Source organism: Coenobita brevimanus, chromosome 107 (genome assembly GCF_032717465.1).
Source record: "Coenobita brevimanus isolate Jiangsu-jjx chromosome 107, ASM3271746v2, whole genome shotgun sequence".
NCBI lineage: Eukaryota > Metazoa > Arthropoda > Malacostraca > Decapoda > Coenobitidae > Coenobita > Coenobita brevimanus.
Window position 1 is genome coordinate 18,198,254 of NC_137060.1, and position 23,557 is coordinate 18,221,810.

At 41.3% G+C, this 23,557-nt stretch overlaps 1 protein-coding gene across 1 annotated transcript; it reads right to left on the reverse strand.

Moving 5' to 3' along the window:
- Window positions 1-321: 321 nt before the first annotated feature.
- On the reverse strand, window positions 322-22,680 carry DCP1 (decapping mRNA 1). The gene is made up of 2 exons (XM_080285721.1): window positions 22,619-22,680; window positions 322-2,658 (listed from the first exon to the last, which is right to left on the reverse strand). The coding sequence occupies exon 2, from the start codon at window positions 2,654-2,656 to the stop codon at window positions 1,232-1,234; it is 1,425 nt and encodes a 474-aa protein (XP_080141847.1). The 5' UTR covers window positions 2,657-2,658; window positions 22,619-22,680; the 3' UTR covers window positions 322-1,231.
- Between the last annotated feature and the right edge of the window lie 877 nt (window positions 22,681-23,557).

Below are 23,557 nucleotides of genomic sequence, written 5' to 3' on the forward strand. Positions count from 1 at the left end.
ATAACAAACCTTACTTAACTAAATATTACACAACCACCCTCAATATTGCATTAAGATACTGGCAATATAAAAAGCCATACTAAAATTTTCAAGGGCATGCTTGGAAAAAATTATATCTGACAGCCATATTTAGCCATATATATGATATCTACTGTATGATGCTTAGAACTAGCAATCTCAACTGTCAATGAGCTATCTGGATATACATGTATGTTTGTTACAAGAGTAACTACTTATATATGTACTGTATGCATGTTATAATTTTCTTACACATTCAGGAAAGTTGAATCTGGTTTGGAAGTCAAGATACAGTACTAGATGCCTTTTCCTTTTTCTTTCTTTTACTAATTTACTTTTCTTTTTTTGCCATACCACTTCCAAAACTATTTACATATACTAAGCCACAGCCAGCAACCAAACATCTTGCACCATTTCAGTAGTATAAAAAAAAAAAAAAAAAAAAATCGTCTCGACATCTTGCACTGATTCATGGCCTACCTCCTAAATGCAACTACCTGTAGATCAACTTGTTTGATGCACCAACTGACAGTGATTTCTTACTCATCTGAGGTACCTACACAAACTATATCACACCTATCTGAGCAGAGATGTAATCAGTTGAGCACAGTCTGAGATTTGAGCTGCATTCTCTTTTTTATGTTTTGGGTTTTGGTCTACAACTTTGATGGAGTATAAATTACCAGTGACAAGAAAGAACTAATGCTATAATGATTTCCTGCCTGTCACCGAGAGCAATCATTCACACAAAGAAAATACAGTACAGGCTGTACTTGGAAGCCGATTTTCCTTAGAGAGAATTGAAGCACAACACTCAAAAACAGTCTACCTATCTTTATCTGACCAAGTTTGTGCAAAAGAGCAATTAACAAGACAGAATAGATTCAAGAAACTTGTTAAAACTGAGGCTACAGCAGTTCTGTGACAACCCTGACCTGTTGCTGCTGACACCAACAACATCAACACATTGATATATATGTATATACTCACTGCATATGAAAAAGCTAATAAATGTGGCTACATACAGTTCATTATATACTTTGTAAAACCTTTGCTAAAAATATATCTTTTCTTCAGTCTCTTATTCCACTTCATGATGATTCATCACTCAACTGTACGTACTTAACTGCCAAGAATGCAATAATACACGAGAACTGCAAAAAGCATTAACTTGGACAACAAAATAATAGCCCATAAAACAAAGTTTCCCTACCTACAAACAGCCTTTGAGTGAGAGGTTTAGTGCCTGGACATATGCCTCATGTAGTTGTCGCACAAAGTCATCCTTCTTAAGCAACAGTGTGAAGGCCTGAACTAACTGTTCCTGAGTAAGAGGGGTAACTTGGTGTGGACCTCCTGGGATCATGCCATCAGGAAGAGATTCCTGTGATCCATTTAATGGCCTAACATCAACACCTGGCCCCATCCCCATTCCAACTCCCATTCCCACCCCTGCTGTTGAAGCCAAGAGCCCAGGTAGGTTGCCAGGGCCCAAGACCTCTACTGGTGGGGTACCAGTCAGAACCGGTTCACTGGCTCGGCTAGTGGTAGTAAATACTTGTGGGGACAGAAGTGAAGGTTCTGAGTGTATCATTGGCTGTGGATACACATGTGGTTGTTTCTGCTGTATGCACAAAGGAGAGTTCTCGTCTTCTTTTGTCTGATTTGATAATTTTAGGTTGTCTTTGATGCGACCTTCAAGTTCCTGGAGTGAGATGGGTGCTGCTGGAGGGACACTAGATGAGAGTGATGAAGGGTGACTGGAAGGACCTGACCCAGGGATGGGTATGGGATTAGTGACCCCAACTGACTGAGGACCCTGGACCTGGGCACCAGTTGGCAACTGGACCATGGCCTGCCCCCCAACAGCTGCTGCACCTTGAAATAATTTTTGCAAGACAGGATTTGTCCCTGAGGAGGAACTGGGTGTGGTTGCTGGTGCCCCTGAGCCAGAGGGGGAATGCAAACTTGTACCAGCCAAGGCCATACCTCCACCTGCTTGGGCTCCTGATACTTTGGCAAAGAAATCTGCGACAGTATTCTGTTCTTGTCCAGCCTGAACTCTGAGTGGTGCTGGCTTAACAAGGTCATTACTGACACTAGTGGCAGTGTTGACAATACTGCGTGGTTCCTGCCTCTTGCTCTCATATTCCCCATGAGCACGTGACAGCATACTCATAATGTCCCCTCCAGGAGCTCCTGCTTCTGCAACTGCAGGGTCAGCCATTATATTTGGAGCTGGCTGAGGGGCAGCAGGTGGCTCAGCCTTTAAGTGCTCCTGGATGGCTCCAGCAATTCGTTGGACATCATCAGCCTCAGAAAACCATATTCCATAGATAACTCCCTTGGCATTCCTGAAGAGAAGGTATGGTGGCTTTACCTGGATATCACAGGCTGGTGAGAGTTGCTCGACAAAGTTGGATTTATTGAGTCTGTTGATAATGGTGATCATGTGGTGTGGAGGAGCTACACGCGAGTAAACCATTAGGGTTCCCTCCACTTCCGTCTTTGCCCAGGATTCCCCACCTTGTTCGTAGGTATACAGTGCAGTACGGTTGGCACTGTCCTGGATCTGTGCGACATGAGGGTCTATCCTTCGCACTGAGTTTAGTCGGATAGCATCTCTGTTTTGATCCATACCTGAACAAAAGGAAACATACACATTAGCACTCTGTATCAGTCCTTGGTTTGTACGTACAGTAATTGCAGTTACTGTATATTCAAAACATTGCACAATCAAAGAAAACATGGTTGGGTAATCAAAATAAAAACTGCTTCTACATGATAAGCACTGTACAGTTAATACAGTACACCAATTCTGACAAAGCTAAAACCTTTTCCTTTATGACCAGATTAATACAATAAGGGCACTTTGCACTGTGCTTTCCGTGTTTAACGTTTCCCAGCGTACTAGTGCATATATTCAGTTTTTCATTTGACAATTCTTATTTCTTCAGATTTTCACATTCCCTTGTACATTTTTACTTTCAGGATAAATACCAATAATCTGGATACACACTAACCCTTGCTACCATTCTTAATCTTAGCCTAATCTTCTTAGATGGGTAAAGTGAGGTTAGGTTTGGTTGACTACTTTAGTTTATGCTGGGCAATGGTTACCATATTGTCCACAATCACACTTTGTACCAAAGTGTATCCTACTACTTCATAAACAGAGTATTCTTATAACCGTAACCCAAGCACCATCTACAATCAATGAAAAGCTTTATGAAACTGAGTTGAACAGTCCTAATTCTGAAACAGTTCCCATACCAATCATGGGTCAGCTACTCGCCATGCTTCAAATGCACCAATACCCATTTATCATATGCATCACTCTGACTTTCTAAACTTCTAACAAACAGTTTCACTACATTTTGCCATGGAAACTTTTTAACCACTTTGAAATTTTTTGCCCTAACTGTGTTCTGGCAAAACAGGCTAAAAAGTTTGTGCACCGAGATGTAATAGTACTAAATAGTGGCTGGCAAATTACACACAAAGTAATTCTACATATTCTTACTAAAACTAAATTTCTCAGCTGTACAAATTTCAAAACCATATACCAATACATCATAATAACACATCATGGCTGTTTCCTGGAATGCGTTAAAAATAAGAGTGCATTAGTCAACCTCAATCATCTCAGAACTCACTTTTTGGTTTATTCAGTATTCTCTCTCCGAGGGGCCCACTTCTCAAAGTAATGTGCTATCTGTAAGCCATTCATTACAATAAACTTCTGTGTTTTATTCTTGCCATCTCCATGTGATTCTGTTCAGCTGAGGAGAGTACCCTAGTAGTGAAGTGAATCAAGCCTACATCCAACCCCTTCAACACCTGCGAAAAATTTCTATTAAGGTGAATAGTGTTGCCTGCAGATTGCAACACACACACACACACACAAAAGACATTCCTGAATTTATGGGATTAAAAATTATTAAGTAATCTCCCTATCCACCACACACAATCCTACAGGCTGATCCACAATCACCCGTTTCCATCTCAATTAATTTAAAAAAAAGAAAAAAAAAAAAAATCCCAACATGATACCAGTACACTTCATTAGGGATATATGGAGCTCACTTCAATGGTAGCCATTCTAATGATTCTCACGTCTGTCTGTGTGCTTATCAACATCGTCAACAAAAATCGACTGTGAAAACAAAAACAGAGGAACAAAGGTTCCACTGGTTAGCTTAACAAAATGCAGCAACTACGGATGTAGGCCTACATTACTGCTGACAAACACAGATTCACAGAAGTTTAACTTGCTCTCAACTGGTATTAGAAAGTCACTAACCACTAACAACTTTAGAAAATCAAAGAGACATAAAACTTAAATTAATGTAGTACACAAATTCATTTTTAAAAGATACAAAATGAAAATATTTTGACATGTATAAAATTGCTAAAATGGCAACCCAATCATAAATGTAAATTTTGGCCCAGGAATGCAAGACCTGGGCAGTACAAACAATGTACTGGTAAATTATATGGACATTTTGGTGGCATTTGCAAAATCACTACAGTAATACCTTGATTATCTGATGTAACAAAGCCAAAGCCATGCCCAGAAAGTAGATCTGTCCAAATAATGGACTTCTCCCCTGGCCCCCCTTCCTAGAGGACCTAACTTTGAAAGTGATCGTAAAAGGCCACTACAGTAGGCTACATTGTACAACATTTGTTCCTTTTATTTAACATTATTATCTGGTCAAGCAGACCTATAAACCACAGCCAATCAATTACCATGGTCAAGCTGACCCATCAATGTCAGTCACGCAATCACCACTACAGGGCCATACCCAGGTACCCTGCAGGGACATGAAAAAATAAAAAATGAAAAAATAGGCTACACATGAAAAATGCAGTGGGCACACAAAACATAATGGTAAAATAGAATAACATCATGGTAAAACAGAATAAAACCATGGTACAGTATATTAAGCTAAAATAAAATCAACGTCAACACTTATGAGTCCTTGCAGGTTGTTGTGCTGACTAACCCGCTAGCTCCTTGACTGACTGTTGCACTGTGGTTGGTGAAGCTGTTGCACTGCACTCTACATCCGATATGGTCTAGTGGCACACCCTGATGAGTCTGACGCAGGTAAGGAACAACCACAATAGTCTACATGCACCACCATTAAAACTGTCTGTGTGGAGCTGTTCACTACACGGTCGCCAGGTGGGAACTGGGAACAACCAAGGGGGTCTCTAGCAGATGCTGGGTAGTAGCAGCAGTTGTTCCCTAGGCAGTCCGGCCAAACAACCCTGAGTCCCTATGGAAGGCCAAGGCCGAGACCAGGCTGTCCCACAGAGCTCTCAAGAAGTGTATGTTTTGTTGGCGTAGGTGACTATGTGCAATGCAGTCTTCCATAATATGCTTAATAGTATGGAGTGCTGTGTTCCTCTTCTGATAACTTATGAAGGCTAGATGATGCCCACATCTCAGCCTGGGCAGGTGGACCCCGTCCTCACGAGGGAGATAGGATTCAGAAGGATGGATATCGCGAGGCCGTTCATGCAGCTATGTGTTGTCTTTAAGTGACTGAATGGGGCGGCGAGTGATTTGAGTATGGATATGCTTCTGGAAACTGGTTTGAGGGGGGGAGAGATGACAGTATTTGTGTATGATATCGTGTGCTGGGTGTTGTTTTTGAAGTTCCTTGGTGTGCGTGGATGTGCTGTTATGTACTGTATATAGTGGATGTTGTGAGTTTGTGGAGGCTGTGGCAAGAATTTGGGTGCCTCTCCTGTCCAGATGATCCTTGACTTTGAAGATCTTGGTTTCTTGATGTAAGTGGTATATGGGTGTAGCAGCTGTGCAGCCTGTGCTTATTCTTAGGGTCTTGTTCTGTATAGTCTGTAGTGTTGTAGTGTCTTTTAGTGAGGTTATCAGCCCAAGCAAGGCTTGCATAATTCATCACTGAACATATATATTGTTTGTATACTGTGATGGTGTCCAAATGTTGTATGGGAAGTGGCCTCAAGGAACTGAGTCTTGGTGTTAATTTATCTTTAATGTTTGTGATGTGTTGTTTTAATGACACTGATGTATGTTACACCAAGGATGTGTGTGTGTGTGTGTGTGTGTGTGTGTGTGTGTGTGTGTGTGTGTGTGTGTTCTTACCTAATTGTTCTTACCTAATTGTATCTTTACAGGAATGAGTCAAGCTCGTACTGTCCCGTGTCTTAAACCATATTTATCGTACATATCCTTAAATTTGTGAATTCTTTTGGCACACACTATTTCATTCGGTAGTGCATTCCATTGATCAATTGCTCTGTTTGGGAAACTGAATTTCCTTACGTCTTTATCACCTCTCTTCTTATGCAGTTTTTTGCAGTGTCCTCTTGCTGATGCTTCTCCATATGTTAAGTAATCATTTATGTCTATTTTCTCCTTTCCTGATATGCACTTATATAGCATTATCATGTCACCTCTTTTCCTACTCTCCTGTAGTGTTGGCAGATTCAGTTTATTTAGTCTTTCTTCGTAGCTTAGGTCCCTTAAGCTTGGTATCCATCTTGTAGCGGCCCTTTGAACTTTTTCAATCTTGTCTATATGCTTTTTGAGATAAGGACTCCAGACTACTGATGCATATTCCAGGGTTGGTCTAATGAATGATGTTATTATCCTTCTTAGCATGTCTTCATTTATGAATGTGAATGCTATTCTCATATTTGCAAGCAGTGTATACATGTTCCGTACCTTCTCGCTGATGTGGTCAGCCGGAGATAGTCTGTTATTGATAATCACATCTAGGTCTTTCTCTCTTTCTGATGTGTATACGGTTTTATTTCCTAATTTATAATCCCAATCAGGTCTTTTTCCACTTTTACCAAACTTGATTACATGACACTTGTCCACATTGAATTCCATTTGCCATGTACTACTCCATTCATGAAGTTTATTTAATTCTTCTTGTAGCTCTTTACAAGAGTCTGTGTTAGTAATTCTCCTTTGTATTTTTGCATCATCTGCAAACATATTCAGATAGCTCTCATTTCCAGTGTTACTGTTTATATCATTTATATACACTAAAAACATGATTGGTGCCAGCACTGAACCCTGTGGTACTCCACTAGTCACTTCTTTCCATGATGAGTAGTTTCCTCTTAGTACTGTCCTCATTTCTCTTTTTATGAGAAAGTCTTGCATCCAACAAAACAGTTTGCCTCGAATTCCTCCTTGATGGTACAGTTTTCATAAAAGTCTGGTGTGGTACTGTGTCAAAAGCTTTCTTGAAATCTAAATAGATACTGTCCACCCATCCTTCCCTTTCCTGTATTGTGTTTGTTACTCTGTCATAGTAGCTCAACAGATTAGTAACACATGATTTTCCTTCTCTGAAACCAAACTGTCTTTCTGTTATCATACTGTGTTCTTCTAGATGATTTACCCAAGCTTTTCTTATAAGTTTTTCTAATACCTTGCTTACAACACTGGTCAGTGATACTGGTCGGTAGTTGAGTGGATTATGTCTATTTCCTTTCTTGAATATGGGGACAATATTTGTTTTTTTCCAAATATCAGGTAGTTTACCTTGACTCAAGGATTTCTTGAAAATTAAAAATAATGGTTTACTTAACTCCTTTGCACATTCTCGTAATACACAACATGAAATTTCATCAGGACCACTTGCTTTTCCTCTGTCTAATCTACTTAACTCCTCCTGTATTACTTTTTCTGCTATTTGTATATCTGGTAGTATGTGTGGACATGCGTGTTCCACATAGTCCCTCTCAAAATTTTTTTCTTCCGTAAAAATTAATTGGAAATTCTTATTTAGTGCTTCACAAATATCTTTCTCTTGTGTATAAGTGATTCCCTCATCTGTAATGGATTGTATTATATCTTTTACTTTGGTTTTGCTTCTGATATAGCTGTAAAACAGCTTTGGTTGATCACTACTTTTATTTATCATATCCTCCTCAAACTGTTTTTGGGCTTCCCTCCTTATTCTTGTATGGTCGTTTCTCGCCTGTTTGTAATTATTATACGCCCTTTCACTATTGTGTCTTCTGTATCTATTCCACAACAAATCTCTTCTTTCTTTTGATTTTTTACATTCTGTATTGAACCATTTCTGTATTTTCTTATCTGCTTCTTTGTGCTGTGGGATGTACTTCTGGACTCCTATTTCATAAAATTCAAAAAAAAATTTATATACAGCATTTAAATCTTGTCCTCTAAGCTCATTTTCCCAATCAACTTCTAAGAAATACTACTTTAGGTCGTGATAATTTCCCTTTTTATAGTTTAGGCTCTTTTTGTAACTGTCATTGCCGTTTACTATGTCATATGCTATCCTGAAGTTATAATTTAGTACTGCATGATCGCTTTTGCCGAGTGGAGGGTGATTTATTAAACTGTCAATATCATTTTCTTGCCTAGTAAATATTAGATCTAGCACTGAAGGTACATCAAATCCTCTTTTTCTGGTGGTTTCCCTCACATGTTGCGTTAAGAAAAACTCTTGCACGAGATCCAGGAGCTTTTGGTCCCAACAGCTTTCTTGGCTATTTATATCTAGAGTATTCCAATTTATATTTGTATTGAAGTCCCCAGTTAGTATAATTCTTTCCGATTTCTCTTCCATTTTATGTAGTAATGATCTTATACTCTGAATTGTACTCTCTGCCAGGTCCTACTACTTTGAGCCTGTGTGTGTGTGTGTGTGTGTGTGTGTGTGTGTGTGTGTGTGTGTGTGTGTGTGTGTGCACGCGCGCGTGCGTGTGTGTGTGTGTGTTGTTTATTGTGGGGTGTGGAATATGACTATGTTCTGCTGTCCAGTTTGTGAGAAGGGTCACTGTAGATTTGGCTAGGGCTACTTTGAGCCTGTTTGTGGTGAATCATTCATGTAGTGTGTTAAGGTAAGGTTGGAGGATGTGTGCGGCTGTGTTTGCATTTTGGTGTGTACATGCAAGTATTATGTCGTCTGCATTGGAAGCTATGTGTATCTGTGGTGTGTGTGGTGTGGATATGTCGTGCATGTATAGGTTAAAGGGAGTAGGGGACAAAACACATCCTTGGGGGACGCCATTTGTGAAGTTTCTGATCCTCGAAGATTAACTAGTAAATGTTACATGTGCACATCTGCCTGCTAAGTAGTTTGTCAGCCATCTTTTTGTGTTATGGTGCATGTTTGTGTTGAATATTTTGTTTGTGAGGTTGTGGTGGGGGATGGCATCAAAAGCTTTGCTAATGTCTAGTGTGACTAGGAGTGTTCTGTGTGGTGGCCTAGCTGAATTCTATCTATCTATCTATCTATTGCCAGACACCTCAATCCCGTTTGGGGTGGCCACAAACAAATCGCCCTGTCCCCCGCCATTTCACTGCCCTGCTCCCAACTCACACCCCCCTCTCTCATATACCTCTCCATCCCATCCCTCCATCTCATCCTCGGCCTCCCTCTCCCTCTCCCCCCCTCCACCTCACTCACATACAGTCTCTTCGTCATTCTTTCACCCTCCACCCTCTCCACATGGCCAAACCACCTCAGTGTGTTCCTCATAACGCTTCCTATCACATCCACATCCACACCACAACGCTCCTTTATATCCTCATTCGTCAGCCTGTCTCTCCATGTGACTCCACAGGCTCCTCTTAAATAACTCATTTCCACTGCTCTCACTCTTGACTTGTGTCCTTCCAACAGCGTCCAAGCTTCACTTCTGTACGTTAGAGTTGGTATCACAATACTGTCATGTAGTAACTTTTTCACTGCCATGCTAACTTCCCTGTTTCTTATCACTGCTTTCAAAGAACCAGCAACCTTTCTTCCCTGCTGTACTCTTTCAAGCACTTCACCCTCCAAACCTCCATCCTTACTCATCACACTACCCAAGTACTTAAACATATTCACATTTTCCAATTCCTCACCATCCAACCTCGCTGTACATTCACTGACTTCACCTCTCTCAAAGACCATCACTTTACTCTTCCCTACATTCACCTTTAGATTCTGTTTCTTACACACTCTCCCAAACTCATCCACCAAGCCTTGCAGCTCCCCTTAGTCTTCACTCAACAACACAGTATCATCTGCAAACAACAGTACAGGGAGTTTCCAAACACTATCCTCTCTCACCAGGGCCACTCCAACATCCACTACCCTACCTTGTACCTCTTTTATTACCCCATCCATGTACAGATTGAACAACCATGGAGACATGACACATCCCTGTTTCAACCCAACTTTCAAAGAGAAAAATTCACTTAGTTCACCATCCACACGCACTGCAGCCTTCGCACCATCGTACATACTCTTCACAGCATTCAACACCTTCCCATCTACTCCATATATTCTTAACACTTTCCACAATCCTTGTCTATCCACCCTGTCATATGCTTTCTCCAAATCCATGAAAGCCGCATACAACTTCTTTCCCTTCTCTAGAAACTTTTCCACTAAAGATCTAAGAATGAATATCTGATCTACACAACCTCTTCCCTTCCTAAAGCCTCCCTGTTCTTCTCCAACTAATTTCTCTGTTCTTTCTCTAACTCTGTCAATAAGTATCCTACCATACACTTTTCCTATTATACTAAGAAGACAAATGCCCCTATGATTACCACACACTTCTTTTTCCCCTTTTCCTTTGTACAAGGGAATAATTATACCTGACTTCCAATCCTCCGGGACTCTACCTTCCTCCCAGGCCAATCTGCACATCTTCCACATCCATTCTACTACTCTCTCTCCTCCATGCTTCAGCATTTCACCACACACTCCATCAATTCCTGGGGCTTTCCCCGATTTAACTTTCTTCATTGCTTCCACAACTTCTATCCAACTGATTTCTTCCTGTCTTCTCACCTCCCTCCTTCTCCCAGCCATTCCCCAGCCACTTATACTTGCATTACTTCCATCCTCTATTTTCAACAATTCCTTAAAGTGGTCTCTCCATCTGCTCACTGTTTCTCCCTTCTCCACAAGTAATCTACCACTTCCCTGCTAACTTAACTTCCACCCTGTCTTACTCTTTTCACCTCTTTCCAGAACATTTTCTTACAGTCCCTCCACTTTACACTCAAATTCCTTCCAAATTCCTCATCCACTCTCTTCTTACTCTCTCTTACTAATCTTTTCACCTCTCTCTTTCTTTCTACATATAACTCTCTCTTCCGCCTCTCAACTTCCTCCACGCCCCTATTTCTCATCCATTCATTGTATGCTTTCATCTTTTGTGCCACAGACTGTTTCACCTCTTCAGTCCACCACACTGTTCCTTGCACCCCCTTCCGTCTTCTCTTCCTTCCACACACCACATCACATGCTGCACATATTTCTTCTGTAAATATCCTACACACACCTTCCACGTCTCCCATCTGCTCCAATTCATATTTGCCCAATCGTTCCTCCACTTCTCTCTTATACTCTGCCTTTTTCTCATCCTCTTGTAACCTTTCCACTCTCCTTGCAACTACTCCTTCCTCTCATCTTTCCCTTCTTCTATTCCTCCATCTTACTTGAATTCTAATTCTGGCCACCACCAAGTAGTGGTCAGAAAGTCCACTCCCCCAGCCTCTATAAACTCTTGCATCTATTACACATCTTCGCATCCTTTCATCCACACACACATAATCAATCATTGCCTTCCTTTCATTCAGTTCACCACCCACCCTTCTCATCACTCGCCATGTATACCTGTGGATCATTTTATGCCTAAAGAGGGTATTGGCTATCACCAACCCCCTCCCAGCACAAATGTCCACTAACGCACTCCCATTCTCATCTGTCTCAGCAGGCACACCCCACTCACCAACTATTCCATCCACCTTCACATTCCCAACTTTACCATTCATATCACCAATCAAAAACACTCTCTCATTCCTTCCAAACTTTTCCATGCACACTTTTACATTTGTCCAGAACTCTTCTCTCACTCTTCTAGCACGATCTTGCGTTGGCGCATACACACACACAATCGTCCACATTTGTATTCCAACTTTCAACTTTACCCACACAATCCTTGACCCAACTGATCCATACTGTCTTATGCTCCTCTTCCAGCTGAATTCATGCCATCAAAAACTCTCTGTGTAAGGTCTGTAAGAGAGTAAGGTCTGCATGAAGAGTGTGTGTGGAGTGTAGTGGCCTAAAACCATGTTGTGATGGGGCTAGGGAAGTGTGAGGTGTAACTAGTTGTAATACCAGTCATTCAGTGACTTTGGAGGGGGTGAAGATGAATGCGATAGGGCAGTGTAAGGAAGGCAACATGAGGTCTTTGTTGGGTTTGGGGATAGTGACGATAATGCCATGCTTCCAGATGTTGGGTATTAAGTTGTGTAAGTAGCTGTAGTCTTATTTTTTATTTTTTATTTTTTTAATGCGAATAAGAAGGAACTAAAGTCCAGGAACTCGCACACAAATACTTAAAAAAAAAAAAAAAAAAAAAAAAAAGTGAGCCAAATTCAAAATCTGTTCATTTCGAGATGCCTGGACACACTGCGTTTGAAAGACTGGAGATCACAAAAGTAAGAAATACAGACAGAGGGAGACAGTTCCAGGGCTGACCCATTGCATAAATGAAGGACTAAAAGTAATGGTTAACTCTTGCATTAGTGAGTTGGACAGAAAAGGGATGAGAGTTTGTTGCTAGACGAGTGCTATGCACCCGTCGTAGAGGTGGAGGGATGCAAGCAGACAGTTCAGAGGAGCAGTGACCATGGATGTAGCAATAGAAAAGAGATAAAGAGGCAACAGTGCAGTGAAGAGACAAAGGTTGAAGGGAGCCAGTAAGAGAAGGAGAGTTAATGAGACAAAAGGCCTTTGACTCCACCCTTTTGAGAAGAGCTGTAAGTGGGGAGTCTCCCCACACATGAGAGTTGTACTCTACACAAGGGCGAATAAAACCCGTCCGTAAAGTCAACAATGGTGCAGGGGTAAAGAAGGTACAGAGTTGGCTTAGCACATCTAATCTCTTGGAAGCTGAGTTTACAAGAGAAGTAATATGATCTTTCCAAGATTAATCCCAAGCATGTTCAAGGATGATGCATGCTTGAGCTGGATATTATTAAACATTAGTGGGTACTCTTGTGGAAGATTCTGTCGGGTTGATAGATGTACAAACTGAGTCTTTGACGCATTAAAAACAACAAGATTATTTTTACCCCAGTCAGTGATATGAACCAAGTCAGACATCAGGTGTGCCATAGCCTCATCCCTTGTCTGCTGAAGTAACTGCTGGGATGTATGATGCGGGAACCGAATGGAAAAGTGAAGGGTGAAATCATCAGTGTACGAGTGGATAGGGTTAGATGTACAGCTTAGAAGATCACTGATGAATAAAAGGAAGAGAGTTGGTGATAGGACAGAGCCTTGAGGAACACCACTGTTGATAGATCCAGGAGAAGAACGATGGCCGTCTACAACAGCAACTATAGAACGACCAGAAAGGAAGTTGTAGATGAAGGCACAAATAGAAGGATAGAAACCGTAAGAGGGCAGTTTGGAAGTTAAAAATTTATGCCAGCCTTTGTGATGTCAAGTGCAATGGCAAAGCTTTTGCCAAAGTCCCAAAAGGAGGATGACCAGGAATCATAAAGGTAGGCGAGAAGATCACCAGTGGAACGTCACTGACGGAACCCAAACTGACGATCAGAAAGAAGGTTGTGATGCTTTAAAAAAATTTTGTTAAGAATAGACTCAAAAAGTTTTGAGACACCGGATGTTAAAGCAACTGGGCGATAGTTAGTGGGTTGGGAATGGTCACCCTTCTTTGAGACTGGCTGAATGAGAGCAAACTTCCAGCAAGAAGAAAAGGTACAAGTTAAAGGACAAAGGTGAAAGAGTTTACCTAGGCAGGGTGTAAGCACAGATGCACAGTTCTTGAGGACAACAGGAGGGACTCCATCAGGCCCATATGCCTTGTTAGTATTGAGGCCAATGATGGCAGAAAATACATCAGCTGAAGAAATTTTAATGTCAGCCATGAGGAAGTCAGAGAGAGGAAGTGATGGAGGAACAGCATCGGAATCATCTAAGGTGGAATTGGAGGAGAAAGCCTGAGCGAAGAGATCTGCTTTATCAGTAGAAGAAATAGCTACAGAGCCATCAGAGTAGATAAGAGGAGGGAAGGATGATGAGGTAAAGTTGTTAGAAAGGTTTTTGGCAAGATGCCAGAAGGAGCAGGAAGAATTCGAGTTAGAGAGTTGAGAGCATTTGGTACGGATGAAAATTTTTAGCAGAGTGAAGAACAGACTTAGCACGATTCCGGGCAGAAACATAAAAAAGATGTGATTCAGGGGTGGGTTAGCTCTGGTACCTTTTACAGGCCCTCTCCTTGTTCCAGACAGCACTAGAACAAGCGTGATTAAACCATGGTTTTCTTGCATTGGCCATAGGATATGAAAAAGGAATGTATGCCTCCATGCCCAAGAGAATAACCTCCGTAATGCACAAGGCACACTCAGATAGCTCGCAGCCAGGGAAGCAATAATCATTCCAGGAAAAATCAAAGAAGTACTGCCTGAGGGCCTCCCAATCCGCAGCTCCAAAGTGCCACAGACGGTTTCTTTGGAGGGTCTGCAGGCCGTACCGGAGCAATAGGACAGGTTAAGGTAATAAGGTTGTGATCAGAGGAGCCCAACAGAGAGGAATGATTAACAGCATTAGCAGAAGGATTAGTTGTAAGGAAGAGGTCAAGTATGTTGGAGCTCTCTCCAAGGCAGTCAGGGATACGGGTAGCATGCTGTACAAGCTGCTCTAGGTCATTAAAGATAGAAAAGATGAAGGCTTGTTCACCAGGTGGATCAGTGAAAGGATATGTTGGTGAATGCTTGCATGCCTTGTGGTCCAAGGTGTTTAAGGTGTATGTTGCTTATGCTGTCTGGTCCACAGGCAGATGAGTGCTTAAGGTTGCTAATGATGTGCTTCAACTGGTGTAAGTGAATGGTGCGAAGTCTGGGTCTGTGTCTCTTATGTCGGATGACACGTCGGTCGTCGTGATGGGGGTTTAGATGGCTGACATGTGAAAAGTGATTGATGAGAGTGTTTGCTTGTTGTTTGTTTGAAGATATGGTGTCTGTTGTTGTGACAGCTGAATGTGGCTGTGTAGTGTTGCTGTTGGAGGGTGTGATGCTGTTTAGTGTTTTGTGGAGTTTGCTGGTGTTTGTTTTGTGATCAAGTGCTTGGAAATGATTATTCCAGTTATTTTGCTGTTCTGATATTTTATTGTTTATCTGAGTGTTGAGTTCTTGTATTTGTTGTACAGTGTCTTGTGTACAAGGTGTTGAGGAGTGTCGTAGTGTGTCCCGATGACTGAAGAGGCCTTGAATTTCTGGTGTGAAGTTGGGGTTGTCTCTCTTTCTGTTGCCTCTAGGGATGTCTTTTGTCTGTGTTTTGAATAACTGTATGGTACTGAAAGTGTGCACAGCGGTGTTCATGTTTGTGATGTATGTACTGTTTAATGTTTCAAAGTGTTGTTTCAGCTGTGAGGCCTCCTAGTTGGCTCTCTTATAATTAGTGTATGTGTGTCTGTGGCCAGCTGGGGTGATTCTGGTTTTGGTAGTAATAATGACAGGGAGGTAGTCAGAGCCAAGAGTTTTGACTACTCTCCAGGATGTTGTGGGGGAGAGGTTTGGGGAGCAAAAGATGATGTCTGGGGATGATGAAAAGAAGAGGGCTTGGTGTATGTTGATGGAGATTAGTGAGTATGAAAAGATTATCTCTTGGGATTGTTGTACCAGCCTTCTATCTGTGTCAGGGTTGATGACACGCCAGGCAGACGTCCTGGCGTTGAAATCACCACCCAGGATGATGTTGGGTATGTTAGTGATGTGGTGTATTTGTGGAGAGTAATTGTGTGGTACTGTGGGGGATGATTGGGGAGGAATGTATGTACTGGCAATTGTTATGTGTGATTTGTTACCAGTGCATATTTTAATTGATTGTATTCCTGTTGTACAACAAGGAAGAAAAGTTGCTGGTTCCTTAAAATCAGTGATAAGAAACAGGGAAGTGAGCATGGAAGTGAAAAAGTTACTACATGAGAGTATTGTGATACCAACTCTAACGTATGGAAGTGAAGCTTGGACATTGTTGGAAAGACAGAAGTCAAGAATGAGAGCAGTGGAAATGAGTTATTTATGAGGAGCCTGTGGAGTCACATGGAGAGACAGGCTGACAAATGAGGATATAAAGGAGCGTTGTGGTGTGGATGTGGAAGCGTTAGGAGGAACACACTGAGGTGGTTTGGCCATGTGAAGAGGATGGAGGGTGAGAGACTGATGAGGAGAGTGTATGTGAGTGAGGTGGAGGGGGGGAGAGGGAGGTGGAGGCAGAGGATGAGATGGAGGGATGGGGTGGAGAGGTATACAGTATGAGAGGGGGGGGGTGTGAGTTGGGAGCAGGGGAGTGAAATGGCGGGGGACAGGGTGACAAGAAGGTGATTTGTTTGTGGCCACCCTGTACAGGATTGAGGCATCTGGCAATAGACAGATAGATTTCTGTTGTGGTGTCATGTGGGGGAGAAGTGACTTTGTGTGTGAACTGGTATCTGAAAAGTTGAGCGATTTGTGTACCAGGGTGATGAGTCCACCGCCACTGCTGTCGGCCCGGTCTTGTCTAATGGTTGACATTATGAAATGTAGGTATTGTCTGTGCTCTGGGTAAACTACCATGCCAAACAGCATGGCGCCACCGGGCTATTCCCGCCCGGACGGGCGAAAATGTTCGTGCAACCATAATTTCCACCCGGACACAAAAAATTTGTCCAGATAAAATGGAAAAATGCACTTAAAATGGTTTAATACAGCCACATAATTGCATCTGGGTCATGGATCATTTGGATAATGGATATCTGGATAATCGAGGGATTACGTTTTTTTTTTTTTTTTTTTTTTTTTTTTTTTTTATGCAAGGAAAAAAGGAATCAAAGGCCAGGGGCCTGGAAATTGCTCCCTCAAAAAATAAAACAAAAACAAGATAACAGAAGGCCAAATTCAAGATCCTATCTATCTATCTATTGCCAGATGCCTTAATCCCGTACGGGGTGGCCACAAACAACTTGCCTCCACGTCACCCTGTCCCCCACCATTTCACTGCCCTGCTCCCAACTCAAACCCCCCTCTCTCATATACCTCTCCACTCCATCCCTCCATCTCATCCTCGGCCTCCTCCTCCCTCTCCCCCCCTCCACCTCACTCACACTCTCCTCTTCAGTCTCTCACCCTCCATCCTCTCCATGTGGCCAAACCACCTCAGTGTGTTCCTCCTAAAGCTTCCTATCACATCCACATCCACACCACAATGCTCCTTTATTTCCTCATTTGTCAGCCTGTCTCTCCATGCGACATCAAAGGCTCCTCTTAAATAACTCATTTCCACTGCTCTCACTCTTGACTTGTGTCCTTCCAACAACGTCCAAGCTTCACTTCCATACGTTAGAGTTGGTATCACAGTACTGTCAAGTACTAATTTTTTCACTTCCCTGTTTCTTATCACTGTTTTCAAGGAACCAGCAACCTTTCTTCCTTGTTGTAACCTTTCAAGCACTTCACCCTCTAAACTTCCATCCTTACTCATCACACTCCCCAAGTACTTAAACATACTCACATTTTTCATCTCCTCACCATCCAACCTCACTGTACATTTACTGACTTCACCTCTCTCAAAGACCATCACTTTACTCTTTCCTACATTCACCTTTTGATTCCATTTCTTACATACTCTTCCAAAGTCATCCACCATGCCTTGCAGCTCCCCTTCGTCTTCACTTAACAACACAGTATCATCTGCAAACAACAGTACAGGGAGTTTTCAAACACTACCCTCTCTCACTAGGACCACTCCAACATCCACTGCCCTACCTTGTATCTCTTTTATTACCCCATCCATGTACAGATTGAACAACCATGGAGACATGACACACCCCTGTTTCAACCCAACCTTGAAAGAGAAAAATTCACTCAGTTCACCACCAACATGCAGTGCAGCCTTAGCATCATCATACATTCTCTTCACAGCATTCAACAACTTCCCATCTACTCCACATATTCTTAATACTTTCCACAATCCTTGTCTATCCACCCTGTCATATGCTTTCTCCAAATCCATGAAGGCTGCATACAACTTCTTTCCCTTTTCTAGAAACTTTTCCACTAAAGATCTAAGAATGAATATCTGATCTACACAACCTCTTCCCTTCCTAAAGCCTCCCTGTTCTTCTCCAACTAATTCCTCTGTTATTTCCCTAACTCTGTCAATAAGTATCCTACCATACACATTTCCTATTACACTAAGAAAACAAATGCCCCTGTGATTACCACACACTTCTTTTTCCCCTATTCCTTTGTACAAGGGAATAATTATACCCGACTTCCAATCCTCCGGGACTCTACCTTCCTCCCAGGCCAATCTGAACACCTTCCACATCCATTATACTACTTTCTCTCCCCCATGCTTTAGCATCTCACCACACACTCCATCAATTCCTGGGGCTTTCCCCAATTTGACTTTCTTCATTGCTTCCACAACTTCTATCCTACTGTTTTCTTCCTGTCTTCTCGCCTCCCTCCTCGTCCCAGCCATTCCCCAACCAATTATACTCGCATTACTGCCATTCTCTATGTTCAACAATTCCTTAAAGTGTTCTCTCCATCTGCTCACTTTTTCTCCCTTCTCCACTAGTAATCTACCATTTTTATCTTTCACTCCCCTACTAACTTCACTGCCACCCTGTCTTACTCTCTTCACTTCTTTGCAGAACATTTTCTTACAGTCCCTCCACTTTACACTCAAATTCCTTCCAAATTCCTCATCCACTCTCATCTTACTCTCTCTTACTAATCTTTTCACCTCTCTCTTCCTTTCTACATATAACTCTCTCTTCCACCTCTCAACTTCTTCCATGCCTTTATTTCTCGTCCATTCATTGTATGCTTTCTTCTTTTGTGCCACAGCCTGTCTCACCTCTTCATTCCATTCGAGCAAAATTCAAGATCCATTCATTTTGAGATGCCTGGACACACTGCATTTGAAAGACTGGAGATCATAGGTGGTAAGAAAAACAGACAGAAGGAGACAGTTCCCAAGTTGACCTGTTGCATACGTGAAGGACTGGGAGTAGCGGTTAACTCTTGCATTAGAGAGCTGGACAGAAAAGTTTTTTTTTTTTTTTAATGTGCAACTCTGGGGATAAGCTTCACAGCCTGCTCCCAAGGCTCAGCAGTCCTCCTTCATACCATACACCTCTACATGTCACCACTTCGGAACTAACAACCACCATCCATATTGAATACATGCTAGGGCTGTCTCATACAGCAATGGTGCATTGTTATTAGCTGGGGTATTTTTACAACATACCAGCAGGTCTTCTGTTAGACCAGAAAAGTCTGATTTTATGAAATCCAAATCCTTAAACTGTTCCCTGTCCCAGCAGGGACTTGAAGCTGGATCCAGTAGGACTGCAGGCCACCTCTCTACCGACTGAGCCACTGCCTCCCCTGATTTGTTGCTAGACGGGTGCTACGTGCCCATCGTAGTGGTGGAGAGAGACAAGCAGACAGTTCAGAGGAGCAGTGACTATTGAAGTAGCGACAGATAAGAGATAAAGATGCTGCAGTGCGGTGAAGAGACAGAGGTTGAAGGAAGCAAAAAAATATGTATTAGCTAATAACCAACTTAGTGTGAAAGCACTCCACATCTTTACAATTGAGTTATTATGAAATAAAGCGAGAAGGTCCACTGCTAAGGATCTCTGTTTTGGAATGTTACTTCCCATTATGCTTGGCATGTTCCCATTAATACCCCTTATGACCAAAAGGATTTCAAGGTTAGAAGCAAAGGATGCCTAGGTTAGAACCAAAGGATACCAAGGTCTGGGCCAAAGAAATATCCAGAAGAGTCATTCCTATTCCTGTCATGCATGCACATGCATGTACACACACACACACACACACACAGTATACTAAAAAAAAAAAAAGAAGTGACACAAGTATTTACTTTCTGCTACCTATTGATTATTCAATCGTCCATTTGTTTAGTAGTAATATTTCATTATTTTCTGAGGGAATTCTTGTATGGTAATTACGGTACACCAGAAGTGCATATTAACTATGGGTTTCCATTGTCTGACTGGACTGATAATGCGGTATTATCGATACACTGAACTGGTACATGACACGTATTGTAATATGCTGAGAAGTCATAGGCGATATCATAGTGACTAGCATTCACCCACGCAAAATGTGAAAAAAGTTGAGAACAGCAGCATGTGGACTTGACAAAGTGGCCAACTGTCACTGCCATGCCAAAACATAGTGGGATTTTATATTTTTCCTGCTAAATATACATTACTGATGTGCTTTTAAGATCAGCAGGTGATTTGATACACTATACCAACTCAGGAGAAGCAGAAGAACCAGTCCACATACCAACAGCAATGTACGATACTGATGATGCGGTTTGCGAAACACCAGTATGAAGCTCTAATATCAACAATGCCAAAATTATGGTACTGGTATAAATAATTACATTCAGTCTCACACAGGCTGTCCCTTGCAGTGCTGCAACAGAGGTAAGAATCAATTTTCAAGTAGATTTTCATGATAAATGGGTAAATATCAGTAGCCTACCAGTTTTGTTGGTAAATTTTTACAAGTTGCCAATACACCCCCCATGTTGTGCAGTATATTTTTCTGGTAGTTTTTGATGAGATTTGAGTGATTTTGACCTTTGTTTCTGTCGGAAATGCTTCATTCTGCCTCTTTTCCAATCATGAACTTTGACTGGATAAGGAGGTGAAATGAAGAATTTTCAACAAAAAACGAAGGCAAAAATCACTCAAATCGCATAAACAAACCACCAGAAAAATATATTGCACAACCATTTAACCTAACCAAACAGACCTAACCTAACCTAATGAAGGACCTAATCTAACCTAACCCACAAAATGAACTGAAATGTCACTGAAATCACATAAAAAAAACACCAGAAAAATATATATACTGCACAACCGGTTAACCAAACCAAACAGACCTAACCTAACCCAACGTGCTGCAGCAGAAAGCTTACCTTTGAGAAACGATGGTCCAGGTTGTGTAGTATATTTTTCTGGTGGTTTTTGAGGCCATTTGCGTTATTTTTGCCTTCGTTTTCTGTCGAACATGCTTCATTTCACTTCCTCATCCAGTCAAAGTTCATGATTGGAAAAGAGGCAAAGTGATTCATTTCTGACAAAAATGAAGGTCAAAATCACTCAAATCTCATCAAAAACTACCAGAAATAATACAGTGTGTGTTCCCAATAACTCAATGGTTTTCTCAGGTTCCAAGTGGAAATGCTTAATAACACGTAATCAATATTACACCCAGGGGACAGACCACGTCTTACTTCCTCGGAAGTCACAGCGAGAAGGATTTTAATTTTCCAACAAGAAGTAATGAAAGACCGCGTTTCAAACTGACTGGTAGAAAACCATCACGTGACATAAAGTATGCCTATTGAGTGGGTGAAACAGACCAAGCAGACGCATGCGGAGTCAATGGAAAGAGAAACGCGCGTACGAAAGCACACTTTTTTTTACAGACTGGCCAAGTGAAGATCAAAGGTATGTTTTTGGGGGGAAATTTTAATTAAATTCATTATCTCTGTAAATATCGATTTCCAAATGGGGTTATGGGGGTTCACAGCATTCTTAGGTAATACACTATGCATTTATAGTGGTAATATCTCTGAACTGCATATTGGCAACTTGTAAAATAATACCAATTTGTTTTGGTTAGGTTCAGATTATGATGGACTAGTCTGGTTTTATAAAGTTAGGGTAATGCTTATATATCCTGTTGCAGATGGGTTTTTTTATGTTAGATATGGTGCCCAACACAGGTGGAATCGTTACCTTGCTGGTACTGATTTCTCTATAGTCTTACTGGAAATTAACACATGAAACATGCACTGCTGATAAAATTACCATTCAAGAAACATCCCCAGATTGGTAAAGTATGACTAATGAACAACTGAAGATTCCATGTGTGGAAGAAGGTATTGTTTTACCCTCTCCCCCCTAAAAATTATAACAGATTCAGAAAATTGTGACAAACATTGTTCACGGGAAAAATGACAACACTAGTTAGTTGACTCTTTTGAGAGAGTAACCATTTGCAATTAAATTCCACATGTACTGTACTGCACCGGTGTAGGGTTACATTCATTGAATATACCACCATTTGCCAACATTTTCAACAAAATCATAATAAACTAACTGTCATGACGTACCTATACCTTGTACAGTGTGACTATCCAGAACACTCAAGTAGGAGTATGAAACCAGGCACACTGGAGTACTTATCATCACCCAAAATAACTTGCTATATTTCTTTAACTTTCCGATCGTGAGGACTGCCTGCAATACTCAGATTCATGTACAGTACCGTTACATGTAATAATTCATGATGACATAAAAATCCAATGTACTACACGAAAATTGTAAACAAGAATAATTTTCTACACAAGATATTGACGTGTGCGACTTCACACCATCTGTCAGTCATAATTACAACTCTGTAAGACCAAGATATAAGGAAATATTAAGGTTGGCACATTCAGTGTCATTCTAAACCATGAAAAGCGGGTGTCATACTTACCGGTGGTATATTTTAGGGGAGATTAACGAAGAGGAGCTACCCTGGCACGCATAACAAGAGTCTACGCTCCGTGTTAATAATATCCGGTTCATGTAAAAGAGTTACTTATGACTCATTTAACCCTTCAGTACCTTTGGACTAAAAATACTATTATTCTCATTGGTAGGCCATAGTTAAGCACACGATGCATCGTATTGAGACAAATATTATTCATAATAATTTAACTGGTTTTATCATTCACTTGACCTTGCTTTAAAACCCCAAAGACAAAACAAACCCTTAGTTGTGTATGCCGTGGTTATTGTACAAAATTATTAAATATTTACTCCTCTCATCCACTTCTATAAATGACGGACAGTTTACCGTTACATTTCTTTTGATCGTTTATATACTAAGTGCATAAAATTAAATAGATAATATTCAATGTAAATCATGATACGTTCTCCCTAAACCTAAAATAGTCTAGGAGCTTATGCCTAGTAGTCTAGTGGGTTAAGACGCCCATAAAAGATTTCATCCCAAGAAACGGTTGCAGTTTATTGCTCACATAATGCCACTGTGGGCGAGCGACATCACTGAAGCTGTTAATCAATCGCCTTAGTAGCCTAGGATCTTCCCTTATGCACTCCTGATGGAGCAATGAAGCTGTAACGCATTTAAAAAAAAAAAAAAAATCAGATGTTCTGTTTTTAAGAGAAAACGACAGTACCTTCGGGTGAATTACCCTTGCTGCCCAGTGACTTTTTTTCTTTCTTTTTTTTGTAACAAATTCTTCAGATGACTGTATTCGGTTTAGAACCCTAGCTGGTAGTGAAATGATTGATAAAAGCTATAATCTAACACTCCCAGTTCGATAACGCTATACTAAGCTAAATTAAATTGTTAGGGAACACCGTGCATAAATTACGAGGAAGAGGTGAGACCTAGGATGAGATGGAG

What these genes read in the sequence shown, in the direction of transcription:
- DCP1 (XM_080285721.1), bottom strand. Translation starts at nt 2,656, where the DNA reads ATGGATCAAAACAGAGATGCTATCCGACTAAACTCAGTGCGAAGGATA.